Below are 17104 nucleotides of genomic sequence, written 5' to 3'. Positions count from 1 at the left end.
TCTACGAACGTCTGATCTAAGCAAATTTCTCAAAACAAAGTGGGAAAGTGAGATGTATTGCCATGCCTGGCAAGTCTGTGTAAGATGATACACACAGCATCACACTGTGTAAGATAATAGCAAGATTCCAGTTGATGGCAGTTGAATCTGCTTTTCATAGTAATTAAATAAGATTTTGGTAAAATGAAAATGTGTTTATAGTCTTAAACACTATTTTAAATTAGAAAAATGGGTTTCTGTAATATAAAAATAATTCATATTAAACTATCTTCTTTAGTCAAAGCAAAAGAGTCATCAAGAGACCCTGTTTGAATTGTAAAATATCATTGTTTCACTTGATATCTATTCTGCTGCTTCTTAACTTACAGGATTGTCTTAGGGACAGCCCTTGGCTAATTCTGTATTATGAAAAAGTTCTAATTTTTTTAATAGATGATTTGTTTTACAGAGGGAAATGTTATTCGATGGAATATTGGCTCATTCCTAGAAGATCAAAAAGATCCAAACAGGGTGAGCAAAATGCAAAATAATATCTCCCATCCTCCAGTTCATTTACATGGATTCACACATAGTCCATGTTCTTTGCTTATATACATTACATATAGAATTAATTTAAACACTGAAAGTAAATGAAACATAAGAATTGTTAATGATTTGTATAATTCAAGAAACATCTATAGGAATGAGAATTGTTTTCAATATGGCTTACTTGTAGAATTTTTATTTCTCAAAACTGCTAAATTCACGTTTGAAGTTACTAAAATGTTTAAAAATCTGGCATATTAAAATTAAAGTTGAATTATTAATTTGGTTTAGTATACTAATAATCGAAGAATTATTAAAAATTAAATACTGGCATGAAACGATTATGTGATTGTCACAAGATCAATCACAGGCTTTTACATATCAACATTTTAATGAATTGAATGAAGAGATGAATGTTTAGTTCAAATAATTCAAAAGACTGCCAAGAAGAAGGCAGAAATAAAATGTAAAGAAATATTAATAAATGAAAGAAATAGGCACAAAGCAACAAAGTTTAACAAAAGCAAATGCAAACAGGTTGTTCTCGGTTAAAAATGGCATTTAGGAAAGTTTGATGTCATGTGACTGCATCGCTTAGCATGGCTATCTGAGTTTTCAGTTTCCATATCAAATTAACAATTTGAATGTGCTTAAGTTCTCATATAAAACTTAGGATTTGAGTCTCTATACCTTTTTTCATAACCTGTTTTTTAAACGTCAACTGCGTGGACAGTTTCATTTCCCCATCAATAATCCCCAGACTACCTGGCATTGTCTCACACATATATACAATTAAGACATATGTGGACGTATTTTGTTCACTTTTGGCTTGGCATGATGTAAAAATCACCTACTGAGACTTAGTTGTATCTGAATCTGACCACCATGCCTTGTTCAAGTGTTAAGAATTCTGACTTAATTATGCATATGAAGACAGCTAATGTTAACTTATATTTTTTGCAGCATGTAAAGCAACAAATTTGTTGGCGGGCTCATTCTGCTAAAATAGTCAGCCTGTTTTGTGATGATGAAAAATGCCTAGTGGCGACTGCATCCACAGATGGTTCTGTCAGGTTAGTTATATTTAGCTGTTGCCATTGATTTGAAAGTTTTTTGTCTGAGGTTCTCAATCCCAGCATTAACCAGCCTAGATATTTCTTTACTAAGTGCCCATTAACTCTGGAGTTGATCATGCATCCTATTAATGGGGCTTGGGACCGTGGGAATTTGGCCATGCTGACCTCTCCTGATGACAACTTAGCCACCACCATATACACAGGTGTGTGTGTGTGTATGTGTGTGTGTATATGTTTTCTTAAGTTTTCGTGGGTACTTACATGTATGGCATTCAGCTTTGTTTGGGTATTTTCCCACATCATTGTAGTTGTGCTTTTAAAGTTGTAGCAACGTTTCAGCAGAATCTCATCTGACATCATCAGGCTTCTGTATTGTGTTCGTCTGTGAGTCAGACTTTTACAGTTGTTTCAGTTTTAAATTTGGGGCTAGCCTACTGCTGTGCCAGAATAGTTTTTTCTTCATCCTGATTGGTTGGGAGTCTTGGTCTGTGTTTATTGGTCTTGGAGTTTGCTGTGTTCTGCTTGATTGGTGTTTCTAATATCTTCTGTCTGTTTTGTGGCTTTTTTTGACTTGGTTGGCTGGCAACATTGTGTTCCTGTATTGGAGGCTTTTAGTGCAGCTTGGCTCCGAGTAAATGGATGGCTATCATTTGTTAGGAAGCTAGGTTTCATCTGGGGTGCCTGGTTGGGGTGTGTTTGAGTTGGAGGTATCAGGGGGGATCTGTTTGTGCCCAGGTGTTTGCCTGGCTTGTGGTGTGGAGATTTTTTTGTTTGTGAGTGCAGGCTTCCAAATAATTGAGACTGGTGGAATCATCTCTTCTATTCATTTCTTGGAAATGATCAAAGATCTACACGTGGAACAAGAAGATCTGCTTGTAAGTTTCGATGTGGTTTCACTATTCACTCAAGTCCCGATAAAAGAAACTCTTGAAATCATCAAAAATAAATACCAACCAGCTAAACACCTCATGGAACTAGCAGAACACTGCTTAACCAACACATATTTCATATACAAAGGACAAAGATACAAGCAAATTGAAGGAGCCCCTATGGGATCACCACTGTCACCTGTCATTGCAAACCTGTTCATGGAAGAATTCAAATCCAGAGCCCTGGCTAACACCACCCACAAACCCAAACTATGGTTAAGATACATCGATGACACATTTGTGATTTGGCCCCATGGAAAAGAAAACCTAAACAATTTCCTAACACACCTAAACAGCACACACCCCAAAATCAAGTTCACCATGGAAATGGAAACAAACGAACAACTACCATTCCTAGATGTACTAATCTACCAAAAACAACAGATGGCACACTAGGACACACCGTATACCAGAAGAAAACACACACCAACCACTACCTCAACGCCCAATCCCACCACCACCTAGCACAGATAAACTCCGTGGCCAAAACACTAATCTCCAGAACCAAATGCCTGGCAGACAAGACACATATAAAGACTGAACTATGCACCCTGACTAAAGTACTGACAGCCAACGGCTTCCACAAAAGCAAAATCACCAGCTTGATCCACAAAAACACACTGAGACATAATGGAGACCTAGAAGATGAACAGACCCATGGAACAGCTGTCCTGCCCTACATAAGAGGTACTACAGACAAAATCAGTAAGATACTACACAGGCTGCCTTCAAAACAGACAGAAAAATAGCAGCCATCCTTAGAAACCCCAAAGATAAAATTGACCTGGAAAACCAAGGCATATATGAAGTCCCCAATGACTGTCAATTATTTGGAAGCCTGCACTCACAAACAAAAAAATCTCCACACCACAAGCCAGGCAAACACCTGGGCACAAACAGATCCCCCCTGATACCTCCAGCTCAAACACACCCCAACCAGGCACCCAGATGAAACCTAGCTTCCTAACAAATGATAGCCACCCATTTACTCGGAGCCAAGCTGCACTAAAAGCCTCCAATACAGGAACACAATGTTGCCAGCCAACCAAGACAATAAAAGACACAAAACAGACAGAAAATATTAGAAACACCAATCAAGCAGAACACAGCAAACTCCAAGACCAATAAACACAGACCAAGACTCCCAACCAATCAGGATGAAGAAAAAACTATTCTGGCACAGCAGTAGGCTAGCCCCAGATTTAAAACTGAAACAACTGTAAGAGTCTGACTCACAGATGAACACAATACAGAAGCCTGATGATGTCAGATGAGATTCTGCCGAAACGTTGCTACATGTATATATGTAGAGGAAAATGTTCAGGGCAGATCTTTTTCTGTGAGCCAATTGTTACCAAAGTGTAGCTGATGAAACGTTACAGTTGCCACCTTGGCAATTATCTATATTGACCTTGTCAACTATTAATACATTGTCCAGAAAGGTACTATATTAAAAATTATTATAATGCCAATTGTACTTGATTAATATTTTTCATAATATTATTTGAAACCTCTCATCTCTTTTCATGCTGACATTATTTAAAAAATATTTCTTGGTTGAATTTCTTTAACAGACTTTGGCATTCAATTCGTGGAGTCTACTTTGGCTATTTTGGACAGCGCAGAGTGTTTGAAATTACTGAATCCTCCGATATAATTTTGCCCTGTGATGTCAATGAAATTCCATTCACAATAAAAGAAGAATCCAAGTTTTTGGATAAAAAGCAGAAGTTTGAATATCCTCTGTTTTTTGACAGGGAAAAGTGAGTTTGCACAACTGCTTTGTTGAAAGTATTTGTTTAACACACTTTCAAATCAGAAGTAATGGGGATAAGAGGCTCATTAGTATTATGATTAACTAGACAGCCCAGGACCTGTTGAATCATCCTTTCCACATAAATAGGGCCAGCACCATTTCCTCCCTCCCCCTTTCTAACCTTTTGCTAGTGAAACTTCCTCTTCTTCCTCGGCTGATCCAAGGATTGCTTCCCCTTTGTGACGGAAGGGGAAACAAGGGGACCATAGACCATGAAGAAGACTGCTACCTGCTCTCCATTCTGGTATACTCCCAAGAACCATCTGCCTCTACGGAGGGAGAAGTTTCAACAGTTGACCATTGGTTTCCCCCCACCAACAGCTTACTTTGTCAGCAACCATCTGAATCTCTCCCTCATTCCACCCCTCAGTGCCTATTACCATTAAGAAATTTCAAATTTTGGTTTCAGTTCCACATTGTCATTCATCCATTGGCCCATAACAATCAAGTGACCAATGCTGACCGCAGCAGCACAGAGGCAAAATTTGAATCCAACAGGAGTAAGTGGTGCTAGATTTAATTTAGCCCTATGATGCATCTATCATTTCACCCAACTGAAAATTATAAACAGGAAAAATTTAATAGTATATATAGATTTTGCACCAGATGTACTGTATTTCACACAATCATATTTGTATAAGGAGTAGCACATAATGTCAACTAATTGAGTTTCTGTTAACTTGATGGTCCTTTTATATTAATGCTGTTAATAAGATCCTTAATTTTTCCCAGAAATGTCCTCATCATTGATCATTCCTCTAAAATAAATCAGGAATTGTTTTGTCTCAAACTCAAGGTTAATCGTACCAAACTTGATTGCAGGAAATACGACTTCAGCAACAGAGTGGTCAGTGTCTGGAATACTCCACCCGACTCTGTAGTTTCTTCCCCAAACCCCAAAAACTTTAACTTTAGACTGTCTACTATTGACCTCACCCCTTTCCTAAGAGGTCTGTAGGGGGCGGGCATGAGCGCACCAACGTGCCTACCGTCCCTGTCCTATTGTTTCTTTTTTTTATTTTTCTAATATGTATCCATGTATTCATAACTATGTTTTTACTTATACCTGTTATCTTGTAAGCAATTTATAAACCAAATAAAAATAAATAAATAAATAAATAAACAAACTACCTGAATCTTTTACTTTCATCTGTGGTAATCACCAACTGCCTCTCCTTTTTGGCTTGGTTTTTCTGTGTCATTGTTAGAAGCCACATAATGGGAAATATCTTTTTTCTTTTCTCACTGTGATGTCAGACAGCAAATAGGATTTACTGAAGTACTGTTTGCCTGTCAATAAAATTATCTCAATAGTTTCTGCCCATCGAGTACGTTCCAGAAGAACGACTGCGCTTCAGGTCCATTAAACGCTGTCACTTTGTGGGACCATGGAAACATGCCTTCTCTGATGCTGCTCCCACCCTCTGGAACAGAATTCCCCCCTCCCTCTCTCCTGGGGTTCCGAAACCTTTGAAAACCTGGCCTGGATCCCAGGCCTGGGTTGGTGTTCATGATTTGTGTAAGGCCCCTGCTTTGTTTTAATGTATTTGTGGTTTATTAGATCATTTAAATCTAGGCTAGCTATCCAATGTAATGGGTTTAACTATTATTGGGTTTTTTTATAGTTTTGCATGCCACCCAGAGTCCACTGGGGGCATGCAGCCAATAAATAATTTGTATTTATTAAAGAAGTGTATTCCATGCAAGAGTCTTGCCTGGGTGTATTTCTGATTTAAAGCAATCTTACAAAGGCACAATCAGAATAAATAGCCATTATATTCAATGAATATTATTCTTCAATAATTATATTTTAACAGGGCTTATGCCTAAGCAAATTGCAGCATTAAATTAGCAGAGCAGTACTATTTTTTTTTCCTGGTGACCATATTAAAATTGAGGTTAATTGTATTCATCACAGACATAATTATGAAACTGAATGCTTCCTTTGTTTTGCAAGTAACATATTGCTTCTCAATTATATCTTTTTAATAGATGGAAGACTATGACCAAGTCATCTTTAAACTTGAAAAAGCCTAGCCGACATGAAGTTGATCTGGATTTTAAGTTTTTCAAGTCCCTGGCTTCTCCCAAGGTACTTACTCACCGTTGAAACTTTATTTTGCCTTACTGCAGTGTTTCTCAAACTCGGCAGCTTTCAGATGTATAGAGTTCAACTCCTGGCTGAGAAATTCTTGGAGTTGAAATCCACACATCATAAAGTTGCTAAGGTTGAGAGACAGCATCTTATTGAAAAGTTTAGTTAGGGGCAATGACACAGTCATATCTTGCCTGGCTATTTATATGCCAGATATCTTAATTGGGGAGGCACAATTCTGGATTCTGGATTTTGGATCATGCTAAGCAAGACAGCAAGATTAGAAAAGCTTTTGGTTTTTCCAACTGAGTAATATTAAATTTGAGAACTATTATTCTGTCAGATTATGACTCAAATTACAGTAAGCAATGCTTAAATTCCATACTTCTGAAGTACTTAAGAAAAATGTATGCTTTACATTGTATATTGAAAGTAGCACCAACATTCCTTTATTTGTTCAGACAAAGTTATGTTGAAATAATGAAACAAAGAAGAACGTTGCTGTTGTGAAATTCCTTGAACTCAGCTTTTGGTGACCTTGTAGACACTAGAGGGTGTTTTGGTTTTTTTGGAACATTACAGAAATGGTATGCCTTGCCATCTTCTGGGAATTCTTTTACTTCCCAGTCTAGTCTACAAGTCAGAACTACATCTAGCCACCATTATTTTTGCTAAAGAAGCTGTACTTCAATGAAACAGGAACTGAATCAGTGGTGGGATTTAAATTTTTTTACTACCGGTTATGTGGGCATGGCTTGGTGGGCAAAGTGTGGCATTGTGGGCGTGGCTTTGTAGGTGTGGCAGGGGAAGGATACTTCCCATTCCCTCCCCACTCCTGTGGGAAGGTTACTACAAAATCCCATTCCCTGCTTTCCAGCTCTGTTCTCCTGTGCAGGGCAACAAAAGAAGATCCAGCCGATCAGCTGAGACTCGGGAGGCAGACAATAGATGGGGGCAGGGCCAGTCAAGAGGTGGTATTCACCAGTTCTCCAAACTACTCAAAATTTCCACTATTGGTTCTTCAGAACTGGTCAGAACCTGCTGAAAACCACCTCTGAACTGAATTCAACTTAAAGCAGATTTTAGAAATAAAAAATTAAGATATTAAATACAATACAACGGAGAGATAAATATTTTTGGAACTCAAATTATATTATTTTAATATTGCAGGTCAATAAAACCCCTTTGGAAAGTTTTAAATCTGGAAACAAAGAAGCTGGTATTGTATTTGGAGCTATACCAATCTATAGGGTGAGTTCAAAGTAATCTGCTTAAATGGAAGCTTCATAAAAACAAGAACATTAAAATCAAGCTATTATGAAAGTTATTCTCTGTGAATTTGCCAGTTTTTATTTATAAAATATTTGTAATACTTGATAACTTTCCTTGAACTATTAATAGTATTGACCTAATATTTTTCCTTCCTAATATAGAATGTAAGTTTTTATCAAGTGGGGCTCATCATTAATAAGATTTAACTTTGTATAAGACATTGCATATTAGAATGGACAATAAATACCTATACTGTAACTACCATAATGATTGGCTGTCTTTACCAAATCATCTGAATTAAATTTACAGCATAACCATGAATATCTTTTCTCAGAAGTAAGTATATACCCTCAGCAGAATATACACATATAACCAGAAGTTCCACTGAATTCTGAGGAGACTTGTGAAATATTATAGAGTAAAAGGCAGATTTCTTTGAAGAGAAACCAATTGTACATCTTAGCTTAAGCCATGTCATTTTACTGCTTTCTATTCTTTTGGAGCTCTTTTTCAGGAGACTTGATTGTCCTATCATAACAAGCTGAATTAAAAAAAAGAAAGAAAGAAAAGCCTTGATGTTTGCTTTTGGGAGGAAATCAGTAACTTCCCAGTTGAAAACTTTAACATGGACATTGGTTTAAATCCAGAAAAGCTCTTCTGCAATTCTGGAAAAGATTTTTTTTTCCTCTGCTCCTATCTCCTGCAAAATTATAGAACTCCAGAACAAATTTTCAGGGAGCAGAGCATGGAAGTAGATTGGAGACTGAAATATTATATGTGAAATACCTCCTTGTTTCTCACTGGAACTATCATTATTCTACTCTCCTCAGTCACCTATACGTACAAAATTATCAAGAAACTGCTAAATCTCTGGGTAACTTAAGACACTTTACAGTTTTCCATTTTCCATTTCCAAGTTATTAACTAAAGAAGTGTTAGACCATGCTTTTTGTGGCTTTTGATAAAGCTACTGGTTAAATAGGATTTAACACATAAAGAGAATCATGTTATTAATAATGGGGGTAACTGGCTTGAATTAACAATTTATAGAACAGCATACAGCAACATACTTTATATGCAGGGCTGCATTGGCCTGAATCTGGAACTTTCAAACATGAATCCTTCCAATCTAACTCCTTCCATCTTGAAATATATTTAAAAATTGATTCACACCTCTATCTGCTATTCTGTTCAACAGCTGATTACCTTTGCAGGAAACAGTATCAGTGAATGCTAAAAAGTCCCACCGCTTTCTTAGTGGGTAGTTGTTTAATATTTGCTTCAGGAAGAATGTCTGTAAGAGTACACCAGCAGCAAGAGTACAGAATCCTTTTGTTTAACAAGCAAAGAAATCTCTTCTGTTTTAGGAAGTAGAATTAAATCAAACTTCTGCATTTATTTTTACTCAATTGCTAGTGTACAGGGGACCATAACCTTCTACCGTACTAGGTAAAATAGAAAAATGTGGGTTAGACAGCATCATCACCAGACAGATTCATAACTGACTGACCAACCACACTCAATGTGTAGTCCTCAATGGAACTGCATCTACATGGAAGGAAGTATGCAGTGGAGTACCCGAAGGCTCTGTTTTAGGCCCAGTACTCTTCAACATCTTCATCAATGACTTGGACAAGGGGATAGGTGAGGAACTCATCAAAGTTGCAGATGACACCAAGCTGGCTAGAATAGTCTACACTCCAGAAGATAAGGCTTAAGATACAGAAGGATCTTGACAGACTTGAACATTGGGCGCTATCTAACAAAATGAAATTAAATGGTGAAAAAAGTAAGGTTCTACACTTAGGCAAGAAAAATCAAATGCACAGGCACAGTATATGTGGTACCTTGTTCAAAAATAATAACTGTGAGAGGGATCTTGGAGTCCTAGTGGGCAACCATTTAACTATGAGCCAGCAGCGTGCAGCAGCTGCCAAAAAAGCCAACACAGTTCTAGGCTGCATAAACAGAGGGATAGAATCAAGATCACGTGAAAGGTTCATACTACTTTATAATGCCTTGTTAAGGCTACACTTGGAATACTGCATTCAGTTTTGGTCATCACGATGTAAAAAAGATGTTGAGACTCTAGAAAGAGTGCAGAGAAGAGCAGTAAAGATGATTAGGAGACTGGAGGCTAAAATATATGAAGAATGGTTGCAGGAACTGGGTATGTCCAGTCTGATGAAAAGAAGGACTAGGGGAGACATGATAGCAGTTTTCCACTATCTCAGGGGCTGCCTCAAAGAGGAGGGAGTCAAGCCAGAGCACCTGAGGGCAGGACAAGAAGCAATGGGTGGAAACTAATCAAGGAGAGAAGCAACTTGGAACTAAGGAGAAATTTCCTGACAGAACTATTAATCAGTGGAACAACTTGCCTCCAGAAGTTGAGAATGCTCCAACACTGGAAGTTTTTAAAAAGATGTTGGATAACCATTTGTCTGAAGTGGTGTAGGGTTTCCTGCCTAAGCAGGGAGTTGAACTAGAAGATCTCCAAGGTCCCTTCCAACAATGTAGATCAGAACCACTGCATGTTAGTTGCAAAAAATATAACCTTCTTTAACCTCTATTTAGCCTATGAATTATCCCAAGGTCTTTGGGTGAATCCCCAGCATTTAGCCCTAGTGGGTTAGGCCATGTCCATTATACATGAGTAAATCAATAGCATAAGTTTAATTTTGTCCTAAAGGACAAGAGTTGGCCAAATTGACCTGTTAAATTAGAGAAAAGATAATATCCATGCTTATTTTTGACTGAAAAATCCCTTATGTAAAACAGAAAAAAGGATCATATGATCTGTAGTTTTGCTGATTAGATAGAATAAATTAAAGAAAGAGAGTCACAACATAACTTTAGAGAAAGAGGTAAATATATAATTCTACTTGTAGAATCCACTTCTTTATATCTTCTTTGCTTTTTTCCTTTCACCTTTCATTTCTTTTTGCACTTTAGTTCTTTTATTCATTTATTTTCTTTGTTACTTTTAAACTTATTTACTTTACTGTATTAATTTTCACTCTTGTTTTTATAAATTACAATAAAATTATATTTTAAAAAAATTATCAGGCAATAGCTGCAGGGAAAAAGCAATTCGGTAAAGAAGACGGGTTGTAACTTTGCGGATTAGAAAAAGAGCCACAACTAAGACAACGGAGAATCATGTCTGAGACATTTTCTCAAATTACAGTTCTGCTTTGGACTCAGTTTTGGTTTACCTAACTCTTGTCCCTTCAAGAGGGAGACTTGCCATCTCAGTTTGGCAATAGAGTATTCTTCATGCTGTCATAATTCAAGGAGTCTAGGAACTATATTCAATATTTTTAAAAAGGATGTTTATGGCCCACAAATTGGGCTGCAGAATTGCGAAGCATGTACAGAGAAGGCTGGACTGTAAGCCACATATGGTGGCTTGGTCTTTGGTCTGCCACAAGTACTGATAGAGCCATCTTGAATTACATTCCTTAATACTGATTACCACCACTATTAGCACCATTTGAGAGAGAGGGTAAAATCTGATCATGGGCTTTAACAAATTCTCTGTCAACTAAAAAGATACTCCTTTGGTCTTTTTAGCTGCTGGAAAAAGGGAGTGGGGGAAAACAAGGCATTCCTTAAATGCCTAGATAATCACCCCGGCAGCCCAAAGTTGTTGGAGCGCAAGAAGGTTGTTGGAGCGTAAGAAGTTTCTTGGAGAGCATGATGGATGGCTCTTGGAGATGGATGTGTCCCATTGGAGAAGTCACATCCAGGGGGTGGGGGGAAGACCAGGGTCAAGGGGGAAATGTATGATGTGATTTAGTATCGGCTGCAGTCAGCCATGCACCAGCATGGCAACTTCTAATAAATCAATTTTCTTTTCTCTGAGATGCGGCTAGAGACTTTTAATTTGAACGGGGGTGGATTTGTTGGAGCCCTGACATTCTGATGATTAGAAGTGTTACAATTTGTTGATACTTTTTAAAGGATTTTTGCAAATTGCATCCAAGTTTTTAGAGCAATATGTTGTGAACCTTTGATATGATTAATAGTTTAAAATGAATAATTAAGGGAGCACAGTGGCTTAAAATAAAGATCAGAATAAAATTGCTTCCTAGCTCTTTAAAAGTAATAAATGCTGTTTTATTAAGCACAGTAAAATTACCATTTAAGCCATAGAGTTTTGTAGCAAAAGACTATTCTTTATGTAATGGGCAAATATTGGATGGATATAGTTCTGTGGCCTAAAAATCTTCCTGCATGCATCTTGGCTTAGATATCTAACTTCAGTGCAATATAATCCCATAAAAACATAGCTTCACTAGCAGAAAGCCATAAAAGATTTTAAATTTTTTTTTTCCTGTAGTCAAGTTAAACTCTTTCTGAGTACATGGACAAACCTGTCTTGGATGTAGTCATTTTCTGACTTCCTAGTTTAGACTACAACCCTAATACCTGAATTTCCTGGTAGTTAGTCACTGACAAAAGTACATAGTAGCTCGAACTCAGCATACCTTTGGGGGAATGAGACAAACTCAGAGTTGGGTGATTTCAAATAGAACGAATTAAACTTGCTCATGAAAAAAAAAGAAAACACATGATTAAGTTGCAAATATGGTAATTGTAAAATGCTGTAAATAAACAACAAAACAGAACAAGCATTTGTACATTCTTTCCACTAATGACAGTATAATTGATAGTTTTATAGAAAAGAAAAAGAAAAAAACCCTACACTGTTTGTAGCATCTTGAACATCCATGATGTAAGAATACAGGAAATTAAACTTTCTAGATGATAGGCAAATTGTTTTGTACAATCTGAGATCTGCAGCTTCTAAGGAGTTGTAGACCATCATCTGCAGAAGATTCTCCAGGGTTTTATTTTTTTCAAAAAGATCCATATTTATGACAGACACTTGGGCATTTGATATCGTTGAGCAGAGAATGGGGGCGGGGAGTTTAAGTCCATATGTAACTGTTTTTAAAAATATATAAATGTGACAAACAAGTCATTTAAAAGCAAAAGAAGAAAACTGCATGGAAAACTGTTAAGTCAAAGTAAACACTTTACCTCTGGATAAGGATAGTAATATGAATGTTTGGTTTGTATAAAAAACCTCAACACACTATAAATCTTTTCCCAGACACATTTGAAACAAGCACACTACTGATGGTTGTAATTTTGAATGGGGTAAACATTGAAAAGCCTCTTATAAAGGTGATTTCAAGACACCAGTTAATAGATTCTTTTTCTTTGTTCATATTCCTTTATAAACTATTGCAGCTTTTCACATAATTCTTAATTTTTCTGAATTACTTGAAAAAGGTTGTAACACCTCCAAAGCTGAAAATAGCTTCTGCTGATCAAGATGGTTCTTTTGAAAATATGGCCAAGAGAAGCAGAGTTATTCAAATTTCTGTGAGTTAACTATTTCTTCTATACATGTTAAGTACATGAATGTGAGCTACCCAACTATGCTCAAAAAGCACTAAGGACTCCACAGTTCAGCCCAAACTAAATATATAATCTTGCCTACTGGAAGTAGACAAACTGCAGATATGAAGGCTACTATATTTCCCTTGTTTTTAACCTATTAGGTTTTTTTTTAATTGCTAGATTTTGGTTGGAGACAGCAAAAATTCAATTTAGGTTATATTTCTTCTAGAGATGATATATCCTCACAGCAATCAATAAAGAAGCCAAAAACAATTCCACTATATGGGATATAGCCATACCTTTCATTCTGGGAAAAAATAAATGTAAGCAGTTGGATTATCATAATTAAGCTTCGGAATCAGTTTTAGTGGCCCAAGTAGCTGACCTACATTGGAAAATAGGAGAAGTGCAAATCTGTTGACGCCTTTCAGGATTTTTCATTATCATCAAAAATGGGGTCAGGTTAGACATCAAAAACATGATACTGTGAATTTAATCTTATCAAATAATCAGTTTCCAAAAATGGGGCTTGGTCATTATGACTCTATCCTGTTGGCCTTTAAAATATGAAAAGGGCCGGTCTTATACACGTATAAGACATTGAGAAAAGATACACAGACTTTTAGCAACCAATTGTATTCATTTCTGTCTATATATGACACACAAAAACTATAAAATTCTTAAATTGAACTTTTGAATGTCATTTTCAGATAGATGTGTCCAATAATTCAAAAATCCAAAGAAGACTATAAATAGGGAAATTAATTATTGGCAATGGAGGCTTACCACAAATTCTAAACAATGTTGTGTTTCTTTTGTTGGGCCAAACTAGGCAGATTGGGAATAGTTTAATGAAAAGAAGGATTAGGGGTGATTTGCGTTCCAATATCTAAGGTGCTGCCACAAAGAAGAGAGGGTCAACCTATTCTCCAAAGCACCTGAAGGCAGAACAAGAAGCAATGGATGGAAACTAATCAAGAAGAGAAGCAAACTAGAACTAAGGAGAAATTTCCAGACAGAACAATTAGTCAGTGGAACCACTTGCCTCCAGAAGACTGCGTGCTCCAACACTGGAGGGTTTTTAGAAGAGATTGGACAACCATTTGTCTAAAATGGTGTAGGGTTTCAAGCTTGAGCAGGGAGTTGGACTAGAAGACCTCAAAGGTCCCTTCCAAGTCTATTATTCTCTTAGGTCTGGGATCAACATATATTTGGGAAGCTCAAGTAGTATTAGTAGTACTTTATATCAGTTTAGATTAAGAAACAGATTTCCTAGTAAATAAAAGTTTGCATTTGCTGTTATTAACCTTGAAATTTAATAACTCATACAAATAGAACAGTATCGTATGTTTACCCTGATCAGTGGGCTAGCTGGCATTCAATCTGATAGAAACAAACATTGTTTTTTTTTTTTACAGACATCACGTTTATCACACCCTCGAAAAGGTGTAAAAACCAGTCAGATGCCACTGATGCCCGTTCCTTCCCCCCCACTGCTCTCTGTACAACTCCGAAAATTGTGAAACAGTAAGAAGTGTTGCAATGAACAAAGGTGAAAATAAAAAAGACTGGCAACCACACATACACACGCTGTTAATTGAATCTTGTATCAAGCAACTCACACAAACACAAACCTGCGTCCATTTAAATTCACCAGCTTATCTCCACTGCACAAAATACATGATTCTATTTATTTATTTATTTAAGATTTATATGGCCTTGTGCCAACTCTGATTGTAGATGCGCTCCCCAACCATAAAGGCTGGCATCGGTGGTAATAACTATGTGGCTCGGCTCCTTGAAAAGTTGTCCCCTGCTGATGGCTTGGGACTGCCACCACTGGAAGGATCAGATAACCGGAAGAGGGATCAGGACCTTGATCAATGAATGGCTCCTGCCTGACCTCTAATAGGGTAGGAGGAACCACTCTAGTGACCGGGCATGTAGTCGAGCCCATGGGACGATGGGTATACAAGATACCATCTTGCCCAGGAGTTGTGACAGTAGAGATTTATATACCCAACTCACACACAATGACTCCCAGTGGCATACAACATTAAAAATCAACACTATAGAAACTCCAGAAGCCTCCCCACCCTTTCATGGCAGTGATGCGTGGTTGGCTTTGAATCAACCTGGAGTCTCTAGGCCACTGATGAAACCATGTTTTCAAGGACTTCCAGAATAGTAGTAAGGAGCAGGCCAACTTTATTTCCATAGGAGCGATATTCCAAAGGGTCCCATCAGTTGGACGTCCTTAATAGATGGGAACAGTAACATATCCTGCATTCCCATTCTGATGAGCTAGGTAGATGTAGCCGGGGAGAGGTGATCCTTCAAATACAAGTGAACTTCGACTTACAACCATTCATTCAGTGACTGTTTAAAGTTACAATGGCACTGAAAAGTGACTGATGGTTTTAACATTTATGACCATTGCAACATCCCCATGGTCATGTGATCAAAATTCAGGTACTTGTCAACAGGTATGTATTTATGACAGTTGCACTTCCTTGGGAGTCTTCCCAACCGGCTTCCCACCAACAAAGGCTGGATAAGAGAAAGAAAGCTTCCAAAGGTATGAAAAAGAGGAAAACAAGTTAGTTTTACTGCATTACTGATATTTTAACTGAGTTTTATTCTTGATAGCAATGCTATTGTGCTACGTGAAGGAATGCATGCATTACATACATACATAATTTTGCCTGAGGGTCAGTGGTGGTAGTCAGCAGGTTCTGACCAATTCTGGAGAACTGGTAGCAGAAATGTTGAGTAGTTCAGAGAACCAGCAAATACCACCTCTGACTGGAGATTTTATAGTATCCTTCCCCTGCCACGCCCACCAAGCCACGTCCACAGAACTGATAGTAAAAAAAAACTGAATCTCACTACTACTGAGGGTCCCTCATTTATATGAGCAACTTAAGTCTATTCCAAATCTAAACCACTCTTATCAATACAATTATGGTTTGCAAGAATGTGGGATACTTCACCATTTTCAGTATTTTTATTAATTATGTTTGTTTTTATTTAATTGTTTATGCTTAACAAATACATATGGTCTTAGTTTTTCCTCATGGTATATTTATAGATTATGTTTGAAGGCCATTAGCAGTAGGTATGAATGTTTTAAATTTTGGCTCTGAGGAACCAGCATTACAGGTCGTCCTCGACTTACAACAGTTCATTTAGTGACCATTCAAAGTTACAACGGCACTGAAAAAAAGTGACTTATGACCATTTTTCACACTTCGACCGCTGCAGCATCCCTGTGGTCATGTGATCAGAATTCTAATGCTTGGCAATTCATTCATATTTATGACATTTGCAATGCCCTGGGGTCAAGTGATTCTCTTTTGTGACCTTCTGAGAAGCAAAGTCAATGGGGAAGCAGATTCACTTTACAACCATGTTACTAACATAACAATTGCAGTTATTCACTTAACAACTGTGGCAAGAAAGGTTGTAAAATGATGCAAACACTCACTTAACAAATGTCTCAGCAACAGAAGTTCTTAGCACAGAAATTTGAGGCTCAACTGTGGTAATAAGTTGAGGACTACCTGCATTTAAGTATGGTTAGATTGTCTTATAGGCTTTGTAGATTGTGTCATTATCAGCTGATAAGCCTGTATGGAAGAATCATATTAAAACATTTGGCAATACTATATTTTGTGAAAGACTGGACTAGAGCAACTAACTCAATTCAGCTGTATGGGATAGAACCTGTTTTAAGATACCTTCTTAGGAGATTCACAAAGAGACTTGCAAGTTTCCTGAAAGCAGAAACACATTTTGTTTTAGTCCAAGTATGGAATCAAGGATTCAACGATCAAAACCAGGCTGCAGAAATTCAGAGGGGCGTAATCAGGTCTGCTGGGGATTTGCAGGGGTTCAGGAGATCCCCTAGCTAAGATTATGTGCAGTTTGGAGAACCCGCAAATCCCACTCCTGGCTGGCCCTAGCCCCTCTACCCCGC

The 17104-nt window shown here is 37.4% G+C and overlaps 1 protein-coding gene across 1 annotated transcript in view; it reads left to right on the top strand.

The window, feature by feature from the left end:
* Nucleotides 1-14774, top strand: part of WDR64 (WD repeat domain 64) — a 61510-nt gene extending 46736 nt beyond the window's left edge. Inside the window, exons 22-28 of the mRNA XM_026705006.2 lie at nucleotides 449-510; nucleotides 1489-1598; nucleotides 4105-4293; nucleotides 6339-6438; nucleotides 7612-7692; nucleotides 13015-13107; nucleotides 14544-14774. Of these exons, the coding sequence (XP_026560791.1) occupies nucleotides 449-510; nucleotides 1489-1598; nucleotides 4105-4293; nucleotides 6339-6438; nucleotides 7612-7692; nucleotides 13015-13107; nucleotides 14544-14648 (740 nt within the window). The 3' untranslated portion in view covers nucleotides 14649-14774. The remainder of the gene's footprint in view (nucleotides 1-448; nucleotides 511-1488; nucleotides 1599-4104; nucleotides 4294-6338; nucleotides 6439-7611; nucleotides 7693-13014; nucleotides 13108-14543) is intronic.
* The last annotated feature ends 2330 nt before the right edge of the window (nucleotides 14775-17104 follow it).

The sequence above is a fragment of the Pseudonaja textilis genome, chromosome 1, assembly GCF_049901715.1.
Source record: "Pseudonaja textilis isolate UNSWEBS1 chromosome 1, rPseTex1.2, whole genome shotgun sequence".
NCBI classification, from domain to species: domain Eukaryota; kingdom Metazoa; phylum Chordata; class Lepidosauria; order Squamata; family Elapidae; genus Pseudonaja; species Pseudonaja textilis.
Note: the sequence above shows the minus strand (reverse complement) of the source record. Positions and strands in the feature narration are given on the sequence as shown.